At 33.6% G+C, this 26,756-nt stretch overlaps 1 protein-coding gene across 4 annotated transcripts in view; it reads left to right on the top strand.

Annotated features, from left to right (window-relative positions):
* The window catches only part of LOC118199566 (telomerase protein component 1-like), a 507,852-nt gene that overhangs the window by 411,912 nt on the left and 69,184 nt on the right, over nucleotides 1-26,756 (top strand). For all 4 annotated transcript variants that reach the window (XM_085808431.1, XM_085808432.1, XM_085808434.1 and 1 more), the window contains one exon: nucleotides 10,925-11,056. In XM_085808431.1, coding sequence (XP_085664557.1) covers nucleotides 10,925-11,056 — 132 coding nt within the window. The remainder of the gene's footprint in view (nucleotides 1-10,924; nucleotides 11,057-26,756) is intronic.

The following is a 26,756-nucleotide window of genomic DNA, read 5'->3' on the forward strand; positions in this document are numbered from 1 at the left end:
CATGTTTCATTTTTTTTAAAGTCTGAAATCTCTCTGAAAGAACCATAGATGATGCATTTAATAATTTTTTTCACTTTAATGACTGGCTGCTTTTTAAATATATCAAAAATTAAGAACTGTTCAATATCTTGGCACTGAATTTAGATATAAACTTTTCTAGATTCTCATGATCTTTTATGATGATGTTTAATACATTAGTCATTGATATTAGTACAACCTAATGTTCTGCTAATTTAGATTAGTTTTCACTCTGAATGCACCACAAAGTTCTATTAGAATTCTTGCATCAGTTGCTAGTTTTTACATTTTGCACTTGACATACTTTCAGTATTCCAGTGCTTATGACATCAGTGTGTCTGATTTTCATTTTCTGATAATAGCAACGATTTTACGACTCTTTTAAAGGGACTAGTAGCAGCTGCTTGCAACATCTTTGAAGGTAGTAATAGTGTATAAATTTATTATTCGCTTTTTATTTATAAGGAGCAGAGATTTAATAAAATTGAAGATATTGTGATCATTCAGAATGATAGCAATTTAACTCTGTTCTTGCACTTTAAAACAGAATATTAAATTTATTGTAATATTAAATTGCCTAATTTTTTCCCAAATTTCTCAAAACTTCTATTTAAATTATTGCATCTCATTGCTGCGTTCTCTAAAAAGTGACTTGAAAGTTTCTTCTATTTCAACTTTTAAATGGTATCAGTTTAACGGTTTCATTTTCCACAACTAAAATTGCTTTTTATGATTTTGAAAGGCTGCATTTTTCTTAATTAATTATTTGGACTATGATTCATTATCCGGTTTCACTAATGAAATATGTTTGCATGTGTTTTCACTGCATTTTGATTTCAAATCGCTAAGGGTAATAAAAATATTTCTGTCTGAGGCTGATATACATCATCAAAAGTATTTGAAATTAACTCCAGAATTCCAGTAATCTATATCCCTGAAATTATTCTGTCAGTTAAATAATTGCATTGATATTTTTTAAATGTGTAAGCTGTTTATGTGTCTTTAATTGTTCATTTTAAAATTTTGAAATCATATTTGAGCTTTTTGAAAATTAAAACTTGAATAATTCATACAATCTTACAAATTGACAAATAGGATAATGGTATTGCGCTTAGATGCTGTAACTGAAAAACTATTCTGAGTTTTTAAAAACGTTTTATCGTATTCTGTGCCAAGAATCTAGTAAGAAAAAAATTAGTGCTAGATCTTTCTGCTAGAAAAAATTGCCATATTATGTAAATTAATATAAATATTAGCTGTCAGTATCATATCTAGTCAGCTCAAACACTTCTGAAGTAGAAAATTATTCGTTTGAATTGTCAGTAAATGAGATATTAAATAGGAAATCAACATTCTGATCAGTATACCAAACATTGTCTTTCTTAAATTGAATTGACTTTCTAAATAGTCAGTCTTCAGGTTACTTCTGAAAAATATTTAAAATGTTTGGGAGTATGAATTAATATAATATGTTAAATTGTTACAGCATTTCACATGTTGACTATAGAATATCTGTAGTTCATCTATAGAGTAAGTGTTGATCCCTTTAATGGGTGTTTCTTTTTTATTTTTTTTTAAACTCTTTCTGTACGAAGTCTAAAAATCAGTATAAAATTACTATTATTGCCATTTAAATGTAAAATTAAAAAAAAATATTGCTTGATTTCAGTTATATGCTAAAAGTAATCTTTTCCGTACTGCTTTTAGAAATGCAGCTAACTGGCAACTTTTTATGGTAAATAAATTAATGTAATCAATCCCATTAGACTTATGTATCTAGGAAAATCTAGATGTCTCTTATATAAAAGTATCGGAATGAAATATTGTCCATTATTAAAAATTTTAATGGCACCCATCTGATAACTTAATAACACCATGTTGTAATTTTTCTTTTGCACTTAAATATATCATAATTGATGAGAGAAGGTACAAAGAATTGAAGTTAAAGTAATTTTTGTACTCTTAAATGCTCTTTTTTCATGTCAATGCAATTCCCGTTTTTAAACATTTTCTTGTAAAATAGAGTGAATCAGATTAACCTTTATTTGAAAATTAGATAGACCTGAGTTTATCTGTTACTTGAAAATATTTTATGTTAGTGAAAAAAGGAAGGGGGCATTAATTACTGTAGAAACCGATGTGATAGAAATGGCAGTTATTAAAAGCTATGATTAATAATGAGTTAAATTGGTCTGATAATTAAATTAGTATTAAATTATTATTATGAAATGCAAAATAAATTTAGCATTTTATTTTCATTCTTTTACGAAATTCTACTTCTGAGGAAGCAGAGACAACCGAATGACTAAAAGCTTAGAAACTACGTTTTCATAGCAAAAATGGGTTGTAATGAGTTGCATTTTTTTTTTTCGGTTTTTTTTTTTTTTTTTTTTTTTTTTTTTTTTTTTAGAGAAATGGCATGTTTAAAAATCTCACGAGGTTTTTTTTACTAAAACAATGAGTATTTTCCCATCTTTCCTTGTTATAACATCGTGAATTTTAGCTAAATCCCTCAAAAAAGTGTCCAGTTTTGTAATCCTAGTTTTACAATATCCTTGACACCAATTAAGCATTTTTAATTCTTTTAGTAGATGACAATATTGTAGAATTTTCCTTACTTTTTGACTCATTATCTGAATTAGCTGTTTTGCTGACAATGATAAAACACCAATGTTTTTACTGACTGACTGACTGACTGACTGAATCAATATATTGCCAGAATGCAGCACAAGGCCACTTGTCTGGCTCTCACGAGGCTCGATAGATATTACCACTAAGATGCATCACATTATATCAATCTGCACATAAATTCAGTCAGGATAATGGAGGTGTCGAAAAAAGGGGAGGCCAGCATCACAAGGCAGCAGAGCAAAAACGATCATGGCCAGAGACGAGTTGGTGTATGTCATCAATGTGAAATAAAATACCACATAAATATGAGAAATAATGTAGAATACAAAAATTTTAATAATCAAAATAGACATACAAAAATGCATAAATACCATATAAGGAGATATACAATTATAAACAATTCATAGGCTAGGTAGGAAAATTTAAGTCACAGGTGAGGTGAGTCGCGAGAGGTCTCAATTCATCATCGTCCGGGAGGATAACATAACTAAACGTGTCGAATGACGCGAGATGGTTGCAACTCAGTGCTTTATTGAAAAATTTCAAATTCAGCTTATGTATGTGCTCTTTCACTGTGTGTAGCTGCAAGTCGTGATGTAAAGTAATATTGCTCACATACCTATGTGCGTTGGTCATCTGCCTTAGTACTTTATTTTGTACAAACTGTAGTTGCTCGATGTCTTTTTCCTTCATAGTGGACCAAGAAGGTGATACGTTAGTCAAAATCGGTCATATAATGGTTATGTACGTGAGTCTTTTCCTGCAGAGATCTAAGTTTGAATATTTCCCAAGTAATGGCTTGAGGCAGTTGATAACTGTAAATGCCTTGCTTTTTAGATTCCTAATGTGCTCCGTCCATGTGAGCTGTTTGTTCAGAACAAACCTTGTGTAAGTGGCCTTGTTAACTTCTAGGACAGTTTCCCCAAACAAAATAAGGTTCTTTCTAACCGGAGTATTTCTGCATTTCCGGCGAATCAGTAGCAACTGAGATTTTTGTGCATCAATCAAGATATGCCAACGTTGGCACCATTCCTCAATATCAGGCATATGTGCTTGAAGCTTGATGATACCGTGATTTGTGCTAGCGGACTTAACGGCTAAAGCATAGCATCGTCATAGCAGCCTAGAAAGTAATTTGAGTCAGTCTGAGTATTTGGGAAGTCCGCCACATATAAAAGATATAAAATGGGCCCAGAATGGACCCCTGCATTGATGGGCTTGACACTTAATGAATCCTTTCCAATGGAGACTGAGAAAGTTCTATTTGAAATAAAAGAGACTATGAGGAGTATAATCTCTCTATCCAAGTTATGGTGAATTAGTTTGTAAATAAGTCCCTCATGCCAGACGCGGTCGAAGGCTTTCGCCACGTCCAGCATGAGGAGGGTAACACTCTGTTTCTTATGCAACGCATCCCCACAAAACCCTAGAAGTCTGATCAGTTGCTTAGTGGTGGATAAATGGCTGCGGAAGCCGAACTGCTCTGGTAGAAGTACACTTAAGTAGGCTCTCGGTTGGGCTGAAATAATTCTTTCAAATATTTTTCCAAAACTGGCAAGTAAACTGATGGGCCGGTATCCATCCAGCTTTGTGATGTCTTTTCCGGGCTTTGGAATTAAAACCATCTTTGCATGCTTCCATGTGGTAGGGAAATAACCGATATGCAGGCGTGTGTTCAAAATATTTGTATAACTTGTGATACAGCTGTCTGGCAAGTTCTTGATTGCCGTGTTGTTAATTATATCATATCCGGGTGCCTTCCTAGACTTGAGTCTCTTAATAACTTCTTTCACCTCGGCAGGCGATGTGAACTTTGCAAGATTCCTTACAGATGGTGTATTCAACCAGTCCCTGATAAAGTAGCAGACTTTGTACACTAATTTAGTATTTTTGGGCTCTCGATTTGGCATAAATTGCTGCTCAAAATGATCGGCAAGTATATGAGTTTTTCACTATTGGTGGTAGCAATGTGATTATCCGTGTAGACAGGTCTGTTGCCGCATGGTTTTCTCTTTAAACTTTTTGCGAACTTCCATATGGAACGGTCTGTTGGGTTGAGATTGAGTAGTTTTTCCTCCCACACTTCATTACGGAACTCGACAATTCTCCATTTAATTTCACGATTTAATTTATTCCATCCTCTTTTAACATAGGGGCTGCAGGTCAGATGCCATCTCTCACAAAGCTTATTACGCTCAGCAATTAGATCTTTCATACTTCAGGGGAGAAAACTGGTAAACTGCTCTCTGCTAATTTCTTTTGAGGCATTATTAATGGCAGTTTTGACGTCACTCATCAATTTGTCAATTGCATCATCGATGTCATTGGCATTATTAATGGCAGTTTTGACGCCACTCATCAATTTGTCAATTGCATCATCGATGTCATTCCTGGACTTTAGACTACCAATATTTGGAGGATTAATCTGAAGAATATTCTTAAAGAGATTCCAGTCTGTAAGTTTAATATTGTCAACATTCTGATCTCTAGCGACTCAAAGTGTTACTACCACTGATAGGTGATCGGAGTTGAGTTCGTGTAGAACTTCAGTAGTCATAAGGAAGGAAGTATTAGTTAATAGGACTCCACCTTGTGGGGGAACATGCGGCCGGTATGTGTACTCGGCCGGCGCTTCTAGAGCAATGGGGTGATTTGTAATAAAATCATAAAGTATTTTACCATTTTTATTTGTATGCCTGCATCCCCTTTCCTTATTTTTCGCATTAAAGTCTCCAGCCACTATAAACTGTTGACTTTCAGGGCTAATACTTTTGAGCACATCTTCACATAGTTGAACATGGGGGGTTATAATAAGCACTAAAATAATTTGTCCCCATGTAAGGCAGTTAAACTGAGACAAGGAGCATTTCATTCGCGTTGCTTCTGTTAACCAAGATGAAGCAAGATTGCAGGGAGTTCCGGAGATAAATTGTGACTCCCCCACCTCTGTGACTCAAGCGATCGCATCTATACGTATGATAATTATTAATATTTATGTTTTTACACGGTGTCGCGTAAGTTTCCGAAATTAGAGCAATATCAATCTCGTGAGTAGTAAGGAAATTGTGTAGTTCTGAGATTTTAGGAAGAATGCTGTGTGCATTCCAGAAAACTGCTCTAAAAGGGGCTCTGTTAATGGTGTGTCTGGCCATAATGATCTCCAGATTGTGGGGCTGGTTCAATTGTTCCTTTAGCCTGTTGAATTTGCCGAGAAAGCAAAATAGCCCGAGCTTCTAATTACACTGACAAGTTCGGCCAAGTCGGCGAACACCTTTTTCGCTTCACTGATGGTCTCAGAATATAATCCAGTGGAAAGTGTTTGCGTGAAACTTTTGTTTTCCACCGCGCTACTAGTGTAAGTCTTAACTTTCTCCTGTTTCTTTCTTGGGGAATTTTTCACATCCTTGGAAGTTCGAGGTGTCTTCCTGGAGGCAATTGGCACACCTTGGGGGTCTCTCTTTGTTTTTATTGGGGCATTGAAAGGAAAAATGCTCCTCAGCACACCTAACACATTTGGGTGTAAAGAAACAGCTCGCTTGGCTGTGGTCGAAACCCTGGCAACAGTAACATTGCAGGGGACCCACCCTACCCTTATAATCTTCAATTTTAACTCTTAACTCACAGAGGTTAGTGATTCCATGTATTTCTTTAGATTTATCCTTTCTGGGTAATGGGTAATGAAACAAGGAAAAGTGGCAGTTTAATCACCTCTCCATTTCCCCTACTAGTAATTTGTTTGACAGAACTGACTGTAAAATTTTTGGCAGTTAATTCCTCACAAATTTCATTTATTTCGGTGTCATGAAGCAGCCCTCTGATGACCACCTTAAGATCCCTATCTTGTGGTAAAATAAATGAATGATGTTCTATGTTGGCAGCCTTAAGCAACCTAACATAGACTCTATAATCGTCATCATTTTTAGTAACAATTTTAATACCCTTAGGAGTTTTGTGGCTATTGACTACAATATTGCGTTCATCAAAGTTTTCCTAATATTATTCCAAACTTTATTAGTGACCTTAATGGTAATAGGCGGAATTTTATATTTTCTGACAAAAATTGTGTCAGTCATTTCATTTCAGCCTGATTTTGTGGTTTATTTTTAGTTTGTAATTTTTCATTTTCTAAAGGAGTGGTATCCATTTTGTCATTTTCGTTTATTTCATTTTCAGCAATTGGAGCTGACCCCTGATTGTGTGTGTTAAGCCTTGTTTCCACTACTGCGTACGAACGCGTTGCATCAATTGAAGACACGCCTATGGCATCCGTACAAGCGTTTCCACTGCCGCATATCCGTAGAATATTTTCATTTTCCGCCGCTAGGTGTCACTGTAATATTTTGGCGGCAAACAAGCAGTTCGCGAGTTACGACGCTGAACATCTGAATTTTTCCCGCTTAAGCGAGTATTGTTTGTTTTGGATTTTATATGGATCCTGACGTAAAACGCAGAAAAGTTTTGTTTACTAAATTCTATGTTATTGGAATTTTTTATTTCTGCTTGTGAACTGCGAAATTAAAGTACGCTAGCAATTTTTAGATAAGTAAGATTATAAAGCATATTATAAACATCACTAATTCCATAGAAGCTGAAGTAAATTAAAAAAAAAAAAATTTGCGTTTCTAGAAGCCTTAAATATTAATGAAATAATATATATATTATTAAAACTAAAATGTATACTTAGTGAAAAAATAAACAAATAAATAAATAAAATAAAAAAGTTAAAGGAATTAAAAAATAGTTGGTACTTTAAAAATACAGAGCAACTGTAAAAAAAGTTTCACAATATTTACACAAAATTTGCTATGCTTGTATACCGCTGACTTCAGGGTCATAGCCAGATAATTTATTAGAAATCTCGTTTGTTTTAAAATGCACTATGGGCAGTTATATTTTATGCATAATCCATAAAACATTATTTTTAATTTAAACATTTTTAATTCATATCTCTTTTTATAGAAGAAGTTACAAAAATAAGATTTTTCTCTTTATATATACACACATTAGGTAAAGAAAATGGAAATATTTAATTAATTAATTCCTGAGCTTCTGCTGGAGAGGACTGAATTCAAAAGCAATTCTTATAGTAATTTTTTGTTTAAAAAAATATTTAGGCCATTAATACTGTCTCATGTTAATTGGAATGAAAATTTAGAGTCGTAAACATCCCAAATTCTGAGCACATGTATATACATTCACATAAAAGTGAAACGAAAATATATATATATATATATATACAGGGTTTCAAAATAAATTAAATTTAAATAATTCTCTTGCGCCATTGCTGCAAGGAATAAAATTTGAATTTAACAAGCATTTTCTACTCGTAAAAAGCAAATTTAATGTTAATTAAATTTAAATGAAATTTAATGCAAACAAATAAATGATTAATTATTGCTGCAAACTAATATACAATATCATTTAAATTCTGAGAGCATATGTAAATCAAGTGCAAGTATCAAAATCCATGAATAAATATATAATTCCAAAAATTTATTTATCCTATTATTCATTTATGCATTTTTATAAATTTTTTAGGATTAAATCTATCCTATTATTTATTTATGCATTTTTATAATTTTTTTAGGATTAATAAGCTATCCTATTGTTCACTTATTATTATGCATTTTTATAATTTTTTAGGATTTATAATCTATCCTATTATTCACTTACGCATTTTTATAATTTCTTTAGGATTAATAATCTATCCCATTATTCACTTATGCATTTTTATGAATTTTTTAGGATTAATAAATTTTTGGAATTATATATTTATTCATGCAGAACTAGGAAATAATTGTCAGGACAAATTTTGCTATTTCATGGACTTGGAATTATAATTTTTGCCGCCGATTTCTCGAACGCCTGATTTTATCTGCGAACAAGTACTGTAGTTGCAGTTATCTTATTTTTCTTATCTTTTTTTAACTAAATTCAGCTGATTGCTGTCTTTTTCAGCACGCAGATTTCTCACTATAATGTTAATTCAGAAATAAGTATTTTTTAGCAAAACATTCTTTCCCTAAGCGAGCGTTCATCGCTATACTTCTGCTGCCATTAATTTTTTGTGACTACACCTGATTGCTCCTTTTTTACCACGTGACCCCAACGCATCCGCAGACATACGTATAGAAGTTGAACATTGTTGAACTCCATCCGTACGTCATCTGTCACCAAACATCGGCCGGATTGCAGATGTCAATCAAAGTGAATTCGCTGGTGATTGGAGAAACGCATAGACACCGCAACGCATACGCAGCTGTGGAAATGGGCCTTTGTACTGTGATAACGCATTTTGTTCGCTTTTATTGTTTTTAATGTCATCAGAATTTTTAAATTTCATGTCCTTATCATTGTGCGTATTAACATGTGATAATTCCGTACACACGGGTAAGGGGGGAAAATTATTAGCAGAATTATCTGCACTGTCCTGTTTTAGCTTTTTAGTCGGCGGTTTAGCTGACTGACTACGTACAGTCTGGTCACCTCTGCGTTTACTATAAAATTCCTTGTTGGAACTGGTATCCTGATCCAGTGTAGTCTCATTATCTGAACTCGTTCGTTCTTTATCATTAATTGTTATGGGTCTACGTGACCGTTCATCATCACTGTGTACAGTGTTTTTGTCCTTTCCATCAGTTTTAGGTGTGCCATTAGTTGCAGAAGCATTCATGCATTTCATCATGTGTACACAGAAATTATATTCTTGCTCCTTTTCGTATTTGCAACGCTCATGTTCTAATTTCTCAATGAGCTGCTCAAAAAACTGGCTAACTCCATGATCAATCAATCCAATCAAGAAAGCAAAAGATCGCAGCGCCCAATAACGCAGAAAAACCCGCGTCCCGTAACCGGGCTCGCACGACGCCGTCCTGGCAGACAGATGAGCAGGTGGAAACTCATATAGCTCCTGACAATCATGTGACAGTGAAAGCTAGGGAGTAACTATGCGAGTAGAAAATCCCACGCAATCCACTAGAAAAAATAAAAATAACTGCAAAAATAATAAATAATACCTACCTGTAATGATAAGCAATCATGCGAAATGGCAATTACCTGGTGAGATAAGCAAATATCCCAATTCGTATCCCGAGAAACCATACCCTGCATTAGCACGTGGCCGTGCTCATCGAAGCGTGATAATCGGTGTTCGGATTTGGCGGAGCTCACTCACATTACGTCCTTCGCAAATGAAGGCAACCTCTCGAATGAATACCAATGTTTTTAAAGTTCAAAACGACAGTCTATTTGACTAATGCTTCTCCAACGACTATTGGATCACATGTTCACAAGGTTTAGAGTAGACTGTAATTATACTGTTAAATCCAAAAACAATTTTGACATTTTATTTTTATTCTTTCATAAAATTCTATTTCCGAAGAAGCAGAGCTGAACAAAAGACTAAAAGATTAGAAACTATATTTTCATAGTGAAATTAATTACCATGCCAAGAAGTACTTATACAGCCAACTTGGTTCTAATGAGTTGCATTTTTTGGTTGTTCTACAGAGTGGCGTTAAGAAAGATCATGTAATTTCATTTATTTACCCAGTGTTCAATTTTTGAAAAAAATTTTGAGGGTTAGCATTGTTATTAGTAAATACTAAGTGCTTTACTTTCTTTTGAAATTTCATGATATTTGCAACTTAAAAAAATATATTTGCAGCCCATTCTGTAACTATTTTTATTACATTTATTAGGCATCTGTTTATAATTTTAAACTGAAATTTATATAATTGAATTCCTTCCATACAATGATTGATGCTGAATGTAAAACAGTTTTGCATATCATAATAATACTATTTATCAGATCTAAAAAACTAATAGCTACAATATCTAATTTATGTGTAAGGTTATCTAATATTGCAAGTAGGAAAACATTTAAACCCACTTATGAATCTGTCAGAGAATCTTGTTAAGTATTTTTCTTCAAATTGCTTTTGTAAAATTTTTTAACTACTTTAATACTGGAGCATAGAAACCATATATTATTTTTTTAACATGCAAGCTGCATTATTTTTGAACTTCCATCTTTGATATATGAATCATCTGAGGATATGTACATGTCCTCAGCTTTTCAGAGTGATGAAATATATTAGAGAAAAGTACTTTCTCATTTGCTGTCACTGATGATTTCTTAAACTTGTGTCCATGCCTGCCATATAACATCTTATTGTGAACTGAAACTGAAGTCATTAAGGAGCTATATTAAGTCATTTGTAGAGAAAGTATGACAGTAAAAAAATGCATTTAGCAATTATTATATCTCTTTTAGGCCGATGTATCTGACAGTGATTTTAAAAGTGTGCTGACTGGATCGCATGACAATAATATTATTTTACATCAGAAAAATTCAGAGACCATTTTCCAAGGACTGCAGACTAGCATTACAAATATTGGATATAACGTAAGTACAAGCAATTTGCAAAAATTGCTCTATTTTGCCTTAATGCTCAGAATTAATATTTATGTTATGAATCTGCCTATAAGATAGTTGTGTCATTATAATATGAATAATTTCTACTGTATGAAACACTAGGATGAATATTCGAATTTCATTTCGTGTACGTAAAGCAGATCTTGGGAGCATAAAAATAAAACGTTTTGCTGATTTTTTTTATTTATTTATTTATTTATTTCTTCTATTTATGAGAAGTCAGTTGCAGAATTAAATTTTGTGGAAACACTCCATGATTTTTCCAAATCTGGAGCTTTATGATTTCATAGTAAGTCTTAGAAAGAGGCTGTTGCTTAATTACTTAGTTCTAAAGTTATCAAAATTTAATATCTTTTTAAATTTATAATCTCTGATTGCTAAAAATACTCATTTGTTTGGTCGTAAACGTTCCTTAAATAGTTCTTGTAATTTAATGAATTCTCTTTCATTTATATATAAGATTATCTCATGTATTTATCATCAAAAGAAACTGGGCTCTGAAGAAAGTGCTGATTAATATGTTGTTTGAAAAAAGTTGTCTCAAACAGCAATTAATAATTAAAATAATGCAAGAAGTATGCCAAATATTTGTCTCACAGCTTGCACTGACTGACTGTTTAGTTTATTGCCATACTACCACACAGTGTGCAGTCTTTCCGGCTCAATCAAATTTGCCACATGGTACTTTCAGCCCGTAGTATCCCAGAGGAAGCGGAGGAGGTGGAAAAAAGGGGGAGACCAAGACATCGTGCGATCTTGGACAGCAAGTGGAATGTCCTAAGTTAATTGAAGAAAAAGCACAATGTCTTAAAGTAACAGTACAATACAAATACAGAAAAAGTAAAAATATAACAGAAAAATATATACAATATGTACACTGTATACAGGATATTGCACACTACTAATCATTAAGTAGGAAAGTTAGAGTCATTTGCAAGGTGGGCTGCTAGTGGTCGAATTTCACAGTCCTCGTTTAGAATTGTATAATTTACTGTGTTTAAATTATATAAATGTGCACAGTTAAGAGCTTTCATGAAGAAATTCCTGTTGAGTTGTACAAATGCTGCTCAATTGTACTAAGTTCAAAGTCTCTGTGTAGAGTGGCGTTGCTGACGTAGTAATGAGTGTTAGTAATCATTCTAAGTATTCTATTCTGAATTACTTGCAGTATGTACGGGTCTCTCTTTTTAGCCGTATTCCAGGCTGGCGAAGCATATGAAATGATAGGTTGTATGTTCATTATACAAGCCGCTTTCGACGCAGATCTAATTTTGAAAACTTTTTAAGAAGGGGCTTTAAACTGTTGATTACAGTGAAAGCCTTTTTCCTCACATTAGTGATATGGTCGTTCCAAGTTAGTTTTTGATTCAGTACTACCCCAAGGTACTTGGCTTTTGTGACTTGCGGCATCTGTTCATTGAAAAGATAAAGTATCCTTTTGAGTGTTTTCTTCTGATGACAAGTAGTTGCGCCTTTTGAGCATTGATCGATAACCTCCATTTAGTACACCAGGATTCAATATTGGGGATAATGTCCTGCAGCTTTCTTTAAAGCATGATTTGCGTTAGCAGACTTCACAGCTAAAGCTGTGTTGTCTGCATAACATCCTAAAAAGTTATTTCTATCCAAGTTGTCGCGGGAGAAGTCTGCAACATATAATAAATATAAAATTGGTCCTAAAATGCTGCTCTGTGGTATACCAGCATTAATTTTTCTAGTGTCAGAGATGTCTTTTCCGAAGGAGACAGAAAAGCTTCTATTTGTGATGAATGAAGTAATGAGCTCAATCATTCCCCTTTTGAAGTTGAAATTAATAAGCTTGTAAATCAGCCCCTCATGCCAGACGTAGTTGAAAGCTTTTGCCACGTCCAGCATGAGGATGGCAACATTTTGTCTGTGGTGTAAGGCATCTGCACAAAATTCCACAAGCCTTACCAGCTGCTTGGAAGTACATAATTTTGCACGAAATCTGAACTGTTTGGGCGGAAGTACATCTAAGAAGGGCTTGAGCCGATTTAGGATAACACGTTCATAATCTTTTCCTAGCCCTGAGAGTAAGCTAATGGGCCTACAGCTTGCAGAAACATCATAACTCTTAACAGAACATTGTACTCCCATAGTTATTGACCAATCAGTGGTCAAGCGGTAAGGCAAACTCTGGTAATCTCACTCAGACCAGTCTCTTGACCATTGGACTGGCTGCTCAGAAACATGCTTTTATGTAGGCAGGTAACCATAAGGTGCTTTACCATAATCCAATTCCTACTTTCTTATTTCCAATATATTTTAAATAAATAAACACTGACATATAATAAAACACTGCTTAACTGGACATCTTTCAATTGATTTTTAGTTAGTTGAAATTGCAAAAAAATATTATTGAATTAGTGTGTATTGAAACCAACCATCTAAAATATTTTGAATGGTTTTTTTCATTGTTTCATCTTTTACTGGTAAGTGCCTATTTTGTAATGTAAAAAGGCAGGACCAGCACTTGGGTTTTCACTACCCGCCTGCGAATTCAAAAAAAGGGGGGAAGGCTTCAAAGGAGTTTATTGCTTATTTAGATAAAGAACTTTCATTGTTTTTGCTTTATTTTCTATATTTTAAGTTAAAATAGAAGTAATTTCTTTCACATCTAATTCAGATCAATATCTGTTATAAAGGACAACTTCCAATCTTCTGATGTGCTTACATGTAGGTAAGACTAATGCCTGCATGTGATAAGATATAAAGGTGCTGCAATTCTTTCTGTATAGTGCGCTTGCTCAAATTGCATGCTCTATGAGTTTTAGAAATGTTGGAAAATAAAAATGCTGTGAATGTTACTGATAAATGCAATTGGTAGTAACAAATGGAAATGTAGAATTAAGTCTAAGCACCATCTAAATGTAACCATAAAATAAGAATTAATTAATTTTCTTTGAAAATGGGGGGTCCATTGTTTGCAGTATGAATAAATATAGTCAGTAATGTTTTGTCGTACTCAGCAAGTTAAACAAGAAAAATGATTGACTATGCTGAACTAGAGATTGTCAGTAGATTTTGAGTTTTAAAACGTCACAAGACTGATCCCTGATTTTGCAGATCCTAAAGGCTATATCCTTGTCAATCATTTAAAAATAAATCTAGGAATCCAAATTTTGGTGCAGGGGCAGAAAACATCTATTTAAAATTACAGTTTAGTTTTTGGGGGGATGAGGAATAATTTTTTTGTGTTATACAGCATGGTCATATAAAATCTTCCCTGATATCTGAGCCCCTAGCAGCCTATCCGATCAATCAATTGAAATGAAATTTCACATATTGCTACTTAGATATGCACTCGGGATTGTGTGCTAGTTTAAAACAATAGAGCTCTGGTGGTTACTATTGCAGTGAAAAGATCTCGAAACTTTCGAGTGGCAACAATTAATTTTTTCCTGCGCAGATTGAAAAATCAGTGAAGAACCATAAATGGCGTTTGGACAATACACGTATAATGAATAGTATCTGCATAAAACATTTGGAAAGAATGGTATTGTAAATGACCCATGACTACATAGGAGAGAGAAAAAACCTTTATTGGAATTCAAAGTTTTCCCGTGTACAGCATTTTAAGAAAGAGTCACCTCTCGCAGCTTTGCAATTTCATGGCCAGTGTGATCCCCTGACCTCATTCCGATGGATTTCTGGGGCTATCTGAAATCTATGCTGTACACATCAAGTCCACGTGATTTGTCAGTGTTGAAAGATGCCATAAAACATGAAGTTATACAGATTCCTCCTGGGTGTTATGTTCGCCATTGTTTTCAGCAGTCTTCTGCATGCAATGCATTATATTCTGCAAACTGACAAAAAATTCTGCAAAAATTATGTGGACATTTTGAAAACTTGTAATTCCAATAAAAGTTTTTTCCTCTGTCCTCTCATGTGTAGTCATTGGCCCTTTACAATGCTCTCCTTTGTAAATGTTTTACACCAGCAATTTTCGTCATATGTGTATTGTTCCAACGCCATTTATGGTTTATCAATGCAATTTATGCAGGAGAAATGTGGATATTGCCATTCAAAAATTTCGAAATTTTTTTCACTGTAACCATTACCAATGAGAGCTGTATTGTTTTAAATCATCACAATTTCAAGCACATACCTTCAGATTAGCAGTATCTGAAATTTCATTTCGATTGGTATTGATAGGTCAGCAGGAGTTCATATACTTTGGAAGTTTTTTATGACCACCCTGTATTTGTTTATATAATGTGCTTTGCAGTCTGAAGATCACGTGCCCGTATTTCTGATGCATAGAAAATTTTCATTGTAAGTGAGCAGAGCTTGATTTACCATTTCAAGTTTTTGTGCATTTATGCATTTAAAGTTGAAATACATTGTGATTCCAAGGTTTTTCTAACTTACAAGTTAGGAATAACTTAACTGTTCAGCTGTTTAAAATGACAACTTTTGTAATAAATAATGGTTTTTGAACAACATATTATAGCGAAACATACACACATATATTTATGTACTAGATATTCCAAAAATGTATTGAGAAAGTATTCATCAAAATGTTTGTATCTGATTAAATGAAAGCATGTTTACATTCCATTTTAAATGAAAAATGGTTCTTATCTTGTAGACTGTCATAAAAACAGTCATCTGAGTGTGAAAAATACATTGGTAAAATTAACTATTATTTAGCAACTGTTATATAAATCTCATTTTACTTGTTTTTGCTAGCTTTGATTTTTGTAACAAAATGCAACAGGTACAAATATGCCTAAGCAGGCTTTCATGAATTGCATGTTTAATAACAGTTTACTTCTCCTAAATATTTCTTTAGTTATCAGGTAAACAAATCTAAAGTTAAAAAGCAAAGTTTAATCTTCACAAATATTTCTGTCAAAATTAGAGAGGGTTAAGGAGCAGCAGGAGTGCTTGTTAGTTGTGTATCTGCTAATTTCCATCAGTAGAAAGAAATATTGTGTACTCGTACGAAGCAAAAAGAATGTATCATTTCTAAGGATTATGACAAAAATTATGTGTTTTGGTCTTGTTGCATTTGCTCTAATACCAGATGTACGTTTATAAATTGTGTTCCTCTCAGAAGAGTAGGACTCACTATGACTGTTTTTCGTATCTTCAGTAATAATAATAATAATCATAATTTGTTTTTGCATGTTACACCTTTTAGTTGTATAAGTTTGATAAGACCTTAATATTTTGGTCCACTTGTGAATGAATGGATAGAATGGTGGAACTCTGGTAATTCATTCTGGGTTCTGTGCCAGATGGGTTGGCTAATATGACTCTCAAGGCATTTCTGATCTAAGTGTGAACCATTCTTATTCTACAGAATAATCTGCCCTCACCATTGGCAAATAGCCCTGGAATACTTTGCCACAGATAATCACCTAGTTAGTCAACTTCAGTGTGATGTTGCTGTATTTCTTTGTGGAATGCTAAGCTGCAAAATCAGTTAAATTTGAGTCTTTTATTGAGATAATTTTCAATGCTGACTCTTTGAGTCTTTTAATGAGATAATTTTCAATGCTACATTTATACATTTAGGCACTTAAAATTGAAATACATTGTTATTTCTTTAGTTATCAGGTAACTAATTTTTGCATCTACCTCATAACTTTGGCTTGCATAACTAATCTGCAGTTGCAATACTGTGGTTTACTCACAGTGAGATAGTTCCAACACATGCTCCTAAATTCTGAGACAGTCATATTTGTAGCATATTTTGTATAATAATTTTACTTGAGAACTTTTGCTTGATGCTATCTTGTCATATAAAATACATTATATCTCTTTTATGCTAAATGACAAATGTTTGCTGGTCCAAGCTATACTTTCAGTATTTCTTTCAAATATTCACTGAAGCACCATATCTAATACGATGCATAAGGTTTGGATGATGAAATTAAAAATGAAATTAAAACATTTGTATCTAGAGTCTAATTCTTTACTGATACAGTGAAAGCCTTCTTTAGGATACAAACACTGCAGTTATTCTTGTTGAAAATGACTGTTACATATTTTTATTATGTTCAATTTTATAATTGAACTATTTTTAACTATTTCTCTTTCAAAACAGTACCTGTTTTACTTTATGACTGTGGAGGAGGAAAACATTTCTTAAATCGGTCTTTTAGCATCTTTTACACCCCCTCAGTGTTTTGAGATTAGAAGGAATGTGCAGAATGTCGAACGTGTATAAGCACACTTTCATTATTCAAATTCATTATGTTACCGGTTTTGCTGTGTGAATTGCTACATTGTCACTCTTACACATGACACATCCTTTGGGATACAAAATTTGAACAATTAAGAGAACTTGGTGATGTGGTAGAACAATCAAATCTTCAAAGATTTCCACAATACAGTGGCCAAAACATTCATCAATCCATTTCTGAGCTTCTTGTAGGCTTGAAATAGTTTGGATGATGTGTCTGTTTTGCACATATAAACTGCCCCAGAAATGGGAACGATGGTCAAGATAGACCCATCACTGAAGAATGAATATATAGTTTAAGTATTTTCCATGTTTTGTGGTTCTGATGCTATTGAAGCCAGGGTTTAGCATGGGCAGTGATTGTTAATGGTCTTCCTCAGTTGCATGACCAAGTGACGTAACTAGAACTCTTTGGCCCCTATGCCAAAAGAATTCTTGGGTCCAATATAAATTTATAGTACTACTCCCCCCCCGAAAAGTCCAGATTTCCAGGAGCCATTATTTTGATAAATTTTAGCAGATTAAGATTAATAGTTCAAAATCTGACATGGAGACTCATGACTTCCTTGTACTGCCTATTAAATTATACACATTTTTTCTTGCACTTCATTTAAAGTTATATCCTTGAAAGATTTTAATTTAATTAACCGATCCCTAAAGGCTGGTTGAAAATGAAATAAAAAATTGCAAATTTTGAATTAAATATCCCGGTCGGTTTTTGTTGTAAGGGAGTCAAACCTCTTCTAATTAATTTTTTCATAACAAGTATAAAACATTCCCATATATAAGTAGAGGAACCGAGAGACCGAATGAAAAGTTCAATTTTGTTATTTGTCGAAAAGTATATTTTTAAAAATTTGACAAAGCCAAAGCATTTTTTGTCATTTAAAACACTTATGTAATGGGAAAATATAACTACAACCAACGATTTCGAAATAAACGCATGTAAGGGGCGAATATGTATGTAAATGTATGCTGCCAATTGCAATAAAAAAGAGAAGTGCACAAATGGATATTATAGCAGTCACATGTACAAAATTTCAACGCTCTACGGATAATCGTTTTTGAGTTATGTGATGCATATATATGCGAACATACAAAGGAAAAAAAGTCCCTTTTGAATCTATTTTACTATCTTTTTTGGATAAAAGAGTCCTTTATTCTGTCTTTACGTATAGGCATCATAAAAAAGGGGAGGAATCATTCGGTTTATGTGATTACGACAAAGCTTCGAGGAGCATCTTCCTACGGGAAGGGATTCCTTCGTGGAGGTCCTTTTAAGGGGAACTGGCTCGTGTACACGTTACAGATGGGGAAATCTACAAAGGCTCATGCAGCCAGGCCGTTCGGGAGATTCGAACCTCGGACCGAACTGCCAGTGTTTAGCGACTTTACCGCTTTTCTGCTGGTGGGCCCCAGATGAATTCGGGAACGGTCAAAATGAATATTTCCGTTGAAATATGAAAATTGAAATTTTTCGTGGTTACGATACTTTCTTTATTTCGTGCAAAGAAATAAAAAATGGAATTTTTCATTTCAACCAAACGCTTTGTTTTCAAACAACTACTAACTTAAACAATCAATTAAGTCACTTTATGGTGCAGGATTCAAATATTTAACAGTGCTTGAGAGAATTCTTATAACGTCATTCATCACAATGTCATATTCTGCCAATAATTTGTGATCAGATAAAAATAGCTATGTATCTATCTGAGGTACATTCTGTGTATCCGCAAAAAACATTGTTATTTTATGCTGTTTTCTGGATTTAATCTCTCTAAAACTAACTGAAATTGATTTAATCTTTTACAGACTATTTTCGATACAGTTATTTGCTTCCAAATTTTCTTGTTCCTACCAGCAGCCAAGCAGTAAAGACACTGAATGCTGGTAGTTCAGTCCGAGGTTCGAATCCCGCGAACGGGCTGGTTGCATGGATGTTTTTGTGGTTTTCCCCATGTGTAACGTGTATACGAGCCAGTTTTCCTTAGAAAGTCCTCCACGAAGGCATCCATCCCTTTAGGCAGATAGCCCTCGTGTGCTTTGCCTTAATTAAATAATCTAATCTGGTCCAAATTTTCTTTTCAATACAGCTTGCGATATGATGAGAACTAAATATATAATTAACTAATAATCTAAAAATATTAAGGCCTTGTTCTCGCGCTTCTTTTTTTTCTTATGGGTAATATTTGCCAGTGCTATATTCCTGTCGACCACGTCTGTCCCTATTTAAAATTAACCAACATGGTTCACAATAGTCTTTGTTAAGTTCAAGGCAAATAATAAAGCAAAATCTGCCTCAAAACCAGAGTTATTAATCATCGTATAATGAGCAGAAGAAAATGATCTGCTGTCTTGATTTTGGGGAAAATCGGTATCTTCTGTCTACAAAGGCAAAAATTTTAAATAAATCCTTCCTTATCCTTCATAAGAATTTCTGGATAATCAACAGGATCAGATGGATATCTTTCATTTTTTACATCATCTCTAAAAGCGGTTTGAATATTTTCCGACCTTTCATCACTGTTTAGGACTGTAGCTGAAATATTTTCTGATAGTTCACCTTCTTTATTGATTTCAGTCAAAATGTTTTCTGGTACATTTTTAATTTTAAAAATTTTATTTGAACAGTTGGATGCTGCATTTTAAATGTTTGCAAATTTCAAATGACTGTTCCTGTGAGCTCAAAGTTGATGCCTGACATTCTTCTTGAGCAGAATTTTCAACTCTGAAATACCAATTAGCAGTTTTGATTTTCTTCATTGCCCATTTGAAAGCATCTCATAATTCTTTTTTTTTTTTTTTTTTTTTGTGCTGCATTTAAAGCTTTTTTCAACATGTTATAAGTTTTTTTAATGTTCCAGCTTATAAATAAAAATGCATATAGGTAGAGTAAATCATTTAATAAAGTAAGAAAAAAATTTTAATTGTATCATTCAATATTTTATGCCTGTTTGAAACAGTATATTCTGTATCGTTTCTTTAGATCATAAGCAATTTATTTCACATTTTCCTTTATGTTCATTTCCAGTCTAAAAATTAGTTTTAATAATTTATTTACTCTTAACATTGCATTACCTATCCTCTGTGCGAGCTAAAACTAAGGCAGCCTCATCAATACGGCAGATTCCCACAAGTGGCCAACTGATTAAAACCACTGAACAGTAGTAGTTCATCCTAGGTAGGAAACCTAGGTAATGGTCTAACTGCATAAACATTTTTGTTATTTTTTCTATGAAAGTAAATATGAGTTATGTTCTTTCAGATAGCAATCTTTTCACTAGGAAGACAACGCTTTCGGCCTTTGATATAAACAACTTATGAACAAACAGTATGCCAACTTCGTGAGCCTATAAGGAAAACAATATCTAGACTAAAAATCTAGAAATCACAGTTTTCATCATTCACAACTTTAAAAAATGTAAATAAATATTTTTACTGAAATTTAACAAGCCATAAATTAAATTACACCTCATGTTTTTATTTAAATAAACGCACCAATAATTTTGCTTTGCAAAACAAAATATGATGTTAATGCTCGCCAAAAGTGCCTAGCTATACTGCACTAAATTTTTTATTGCAATTTTAACTTTTGCTAGAAACAATTTAACCTATCAGTTATAGAATTAGAGAAGAAATAATAACATTAATTTAATTTATAATTTATATTATTTTTTTATTTAGATGAGTCCTAGAGTTCTTTTATGTTAATCAACTAGTTAATTTATGATTTAGATCTTTACTGTCATTTTTTCTTTCCGTTTCCATGCCAAAATGCAAATTAGCTACCATCTATTTAAGATGAGTTCTTTAGATTATAAGCTGAGGAAATCATGAGTAGGGAAGGAAAGATGTAATACATAAAAGTACTTTTAAAATAACGAAAAAAATTTAATAATTAATGTACATAACATTTGTGCGGATAAACTTTATAATGTACCATATATTGAAGTAAAACAAAAACAAATAAATAAATAAATACAAATATTAACTGTTTAAATATTCGAACAAGATTTCATTATCATAAAATTATGTACAGGAAAACTAGTATTGAAATTAACGTGCATCAGAGCTTCACGTCAGAAAACTATTTCAATCTGACAAATGAAAACTGTGAAATATGAAACATCAGTCAAAAGCAAGGAAGAGGAAAGATAATTTTAACCTTTTTTTAACTTTTATTCGAGATTAAACCATTAATGTAAGATTTATGTAACTAAATTAGTTGCATAATCAAGCTTTAAGACAAGAATTGGTGTAAGGTTTACAGTGTGCAAGAAAAGTAGTAATTCTTACCCTCAACCAACTCACTCGTTTTGTATTTATGATAAAATCTGACATGTGGCTACAATTGGACTTCAAGTGTCCTTCATTTTAGCCATCTTTGTCATATGTTGGCCTAAAAATATTAAGGCCTTGTTCTCACAATAAACCTGAGAAACAGTCTGTCCCCAGTTATCACTAATGATTTGAAAGCTCTTCTCTAGAATGGAATAAAAATAAAAGCATAATATCTTTCCTGCTTTGTATTCAGTTGAAATTTTGGTGTAGGTAACAGTGAATTCAGCTTTTTTGTGTGCTTCCAAGGCCCCCCCAACTGTGTCATATGACGCACAGTGCCCCTGGAAATTTAAAAGAAGACAGAATATATACAGTGGTGGCCAAAATTGTGGACACTTTTGGAAATTTTTATGTTTTTGAACTTTGTATGCTTATAGAAAATGTTACGTTTCGCAAAATGCAAAATTGTATATAGCATTTTAAAGAGAATTTATTACTGAATTCAATACAAAACACAAAATTCAATTATTTGCAATACAAAAAAGTTATATGTACTTTAATATAATAAAAAACACAGTTATGAAGCAGTTTGTAATGTCTAGCTTTCCTGGCCAATCACTGTTCTTGTTCTGAGAACCAATCAAATGTTAGTAACTGCCAGTAGAAGCTGATATCATGTTTACACTTGAAACAATTCATTATTTTGCTTTGTTCTGTAAAAGGGGGACCTGTTTCTTATACACTGCAATTAAAAGTAGAAATTTTTGTAAAAATTTTTAATATTTAGTCAAGAAGCAATGACATCAAATAAAAGAGTAGATTGGACACCTAGAAAGATATGTAATATTATTGTGTTACGAGAAAGTGGTCTTTCCTATGCTGAAATAGCAAGACAGGTGGGTGGTTCAGTGACTACATCTGGAGTCCGAAAGTTTTGTTTACGATATCAGGAGACAAATTCAATAAAAAACAAAGAAGGAAAAGGCCGAAAAAGGTGCACCACATCTATTGATGATAGAAGAATAAAAAGACTATGTCTCCAAGATAGAAAAATGTCATCAGCGGCCATCAGAAGTGATCTGAATGATGCTGGTGTTTCTGTCAGTTCAAGAACAATCAGGAGAAGATTAAGAGATGTTGGACTGAGAGGTAGAATTCCACGAAAAAAGCCTTATCTTAATTTTCAGCAACGAGAAAAAGACTACAGTGGGCAAAGGAACACATTAATTAGACAGATGATCAGTGGTCACAAGTTATATGGAGTGATGAAATTAAGATATCGTTATTCGGTAGTGATGGGCGAAAATATGTAAGACGTAGAATAGGAGAAGAGCTACATCTTGACTGCATTCAAGCAACTGTGAAGAACCCAGTTAGTGTTATGATTTGGTCATGCATGTCAGTAGATGGTGTTGGTCGCCTTCATGTCATCTATGGGACACTGAATGCCAAAAAATACATTGACACTATTCTAGAACCAACACTTCTACCTTCCATCAGAGATCTCTTTCCCAACAATGCTTCGTTTATTTTTCAGCAGGATTCTGCTCCTTGCCACGCGGCCAAAATATCGAAAGAGTGGTTTCGTACAAAGAGCATTAAAGTGTTGTCATGGCCAGGAAACAGTCCTGACCTCAATCCTATCGAAAATTTGTGGCACCGTTTGAAAACTCTTGTCGAATGAGTGCCCATCAAATAAACGGGAACTAATTGAGGCTCTAATTGTTTCCTGGCATCATGTAATAATGAAAGACGAGCTTAAAACTCTTGATGAAACGTCGATGTAAAGCTGTAATAAAAAATAAAGGGTACCCTACTAAGTACTGATAACTCACTGCAATCATCACTATCTGATGTATATTGATAACTATTATCATTTAACTTTTTTTGTATTTCAAATAGTTGAATTTTGTGTTTTGTATTGAATTCAGTAATATATTCTCTTTAAAATGATATATACAAGTTTGCATTTTGTGAAACGTAATGTTTTCTATAAGCATACAAACTTCAAAAACATAAAAATTTCCAAAAGTGTCCACAATTTTGGCCACCACTGTATATATATAGATATATATATAGTAGTCATAAAAGAATCCATCGTCTTTTAAGTTTAAACGTAATAAATGTAGTTCAGCAGGACATTCAAGGCCCCCTAAGCCTTCGGGCCCCTATGCGACGGCATTCTTTGCATACCCTTATTTACGCCACTGGCATGATCATAAATAAACTGCTGGCCATTAAAATTGCAGCAAACATGACACTTGCATTAAAAATATTACATGCTAGTATATGCAAATGATTAACATTCAAGCACATGTACACAAAGTAGGCAGGGATAATGCCTTTTACATTGTGTATAACTGGAAAGAGGGCACAGTTTCTCATTTGGAATTTGAGCATCACTTGTTTGTATAACGCTCATGTTATGCCTCGTGTAAAAAAAAGGAACTCCTACCAGCATGTATTGGAATTAAGCCTCGGCAGCATAGTGACCTATTGGAACTGTGGTTTATCACTCTATGACGTGTTGATCATGTTGATTGAGATCCCATCACTCTTAGGTCAGTATGGAACTGATGGGTTAAGTACAGCCATGCTGAATCGTATATAGGATCTTAGTACTCCTGATTATTAAGGCCTGAGATGTCAGATATGTTGTCCTATCAGCCCTGTAGGGTCATATAGCCACATTATGTTCCTTGAGTTCGGAACTTGGCTCATGTTCACAATGATAAGTATCCAGTCAGATAGTTTGACAGTGTCTACAGCATCTCAGTTTATCAGCACAGAGACTATTGCTGACCTTGATACTGCGGCAGACAGTCATGCCTACAGCGGTGTGATGGATGATGATGACAATGGACAGAAGAGTGGCAGAAGATTCTTCTTTTCAGATGAATCCTGGTTCTGTGTACAGAATATGTTACTAGCTTGCCTTCATCACCATCATGTGGGCAAGCCGAGCACCTGGTGTGCTGGTATGGGATGCTACCTCTTGTTCACATTGTACAGTCCAGTAGATAAACTTCCGTGTGAAAGACTGGAGTAGTACTAACTATGCAAGAGAAGGGTTGAAGCACCCTTTATTAGTTCTTTAAAATTTACAATGCGTCAACTCGACACAAACAATCTTGCCTCTGCTTGGGCAGTAACTGAAAATCAGATAATGAAACTAAAAGTTGAAGGCATTAACAAGTGATAGAACTAACCTACAGGGCTCAGTGAGATCCCATAACTTAAACCCCTTTCGAAGCTAATGGGAGCAATTAAGCCACTTGAACCAGCAATAAGCAAACATACCTACAGCAAAACTGGCGGTTATAGCCTAGCTCTCTTTTTCTCCTACCAAAACTCGGCTTTTAAGTACTTTCTTCAAAGTAGAAATTTGCATTCCTTCACCCACACTACAACATTAAAATATTCTGGCACTGACAATTAGGGGAATGAAGGCTTATAGGAAAGTTTTAAAATTAAACTTTAACTTGTTAGTTAAAATAAATATGAATCCCTACAACATAATTGGTAATGTGAACAGTTGTTGCATATCTGATGTGTTAAGGCTCGTGGCCATACCCTATCTTTGAAGTCTATATGATTCCGTCTTTCATAATGGTATATATGACTGCATGTTGCCCATGCTGCCCTGCCCTTGGTCAAGACAGAAGGTGTTCTGTTGTTGCCCTGACTAGCATGTTCTTCATCTCTCTCTCTCTCTCGCTAAGGACATCTGGTCATGGGTGTTCAAGAAAGTGTGACATGACAGCACTTGACATCCATTATAGTTAATGAAATCTGGCATAGCGTTGAAACCATATGGAATGTAGTAGTACCTGTGTCTGTCATCCTAACTAAGCCCAACTTGATGCCCAGCTGGATTACAGCTATTGTTGCTGCCAGAAGTGGCAGCTGTGTATACTGAATTGTGCATGCTGTGTACCCCAAACTGCCTGCAAACTTAGTCATGACTTCCTTCATTGCATATGTACAATAAATAAGATTCTGCTGCTTGCTTTTCTTCTTCTAATGGCCAGTAATGTATTAACTCTATGAAGTTCTGCCACAATTTGAGTAATCATTGTTTTATATTTTTGCCTTCATATCTTTTTAATACTATTACTCCTTTTCAGATAACTTCCTCTTACCTTGAAAATCAGTATTAATGTATGGAATTCTCACTTCTCTAGGCTTATAGACATGAACCTTGATAATGTGGCCCTTATTACATCAAAGCTTCTACCACCATGATAATAAAATACACCAGCCAAGCAAGAACCAGTTATTTGTTCTCTTTTGAAGACTAATATGTCCTGTTTATTTCCAATAATTCTCAGTATGTAATATTAATACTATTTAATGAAAATTTAAACTGAAACGTGGCTTCAATTGATAAATTTAGGAATCTTTCAAAGTTCCTAACCAGAAATGAATATGTTGGCTTAATATTTGGAGTGTTATTCGGCCAACTGTTTTTGTTGTCTAGCCCCTGTATTTTAACAGGAGAGAGAGAATTCTTTAAGTGTGAAATACATTGATGTTAAACTAAGATTTGTACTTTCACGAGAATAACTTCGTACTGAAAGGAATAATTCCTATAAAAAGGAATGGACAAAATTTTGGAATGCAACTCTACATGTGTCAGGAAGTTAATCAACATTGGTAAAAGAATGTAACACTACAGTGATTGTTAGACCCTTACCATCTTTCTGCTGTCCTGCCTGTTTTTCTGTTAAGAAAAAGTTGTTTCTCTTAAGTTCGGTTGTTTTTCTATTTTGTTTCTGCCTGTTTCCATTAAACGTATATTAAATTTAATATTTTTAAATCTTGAATTTGTTTCAAATTTCAGGTTTAAAACATTAGTGGTCAGATTGTGCTTTATGTGTTGGACAGAGCTGGCCACGAATATCTATCATTGAAAATCTATGTATTATTTCTGTAACTACTGTTTGCAAACACATTTAAATTATCAATTAAGCTTTATTAAGAGTATAACCATATTTATTATATATGTTATTAAAAATGAAGTAAAGAATTTATAATGCTAAACACTAAAACTTCTCATAAAATTATTTTTTTTTTGTAAAAAAATCATAGAACATATTAAAAAAATGAATTAATATAAAGAATGCCTAAAAGACCAAATGGCAGTACGTATGGTAGTGACCTAGTCACTAG

This window comes from Stegodyphus dumicola, chromosome X1 (assembly GCF_044657685.1).
Source record: "Stegodyphus dumicola isolate Sdum_Otavi_A_Nest chromosome X1, ASM4465768v1".
NCBI lineage: Eukaryota > Metazoa > Arthropoda > Arachnida > Araneae > Eresidae > Stegodyphus > Stegodyphus dumicola.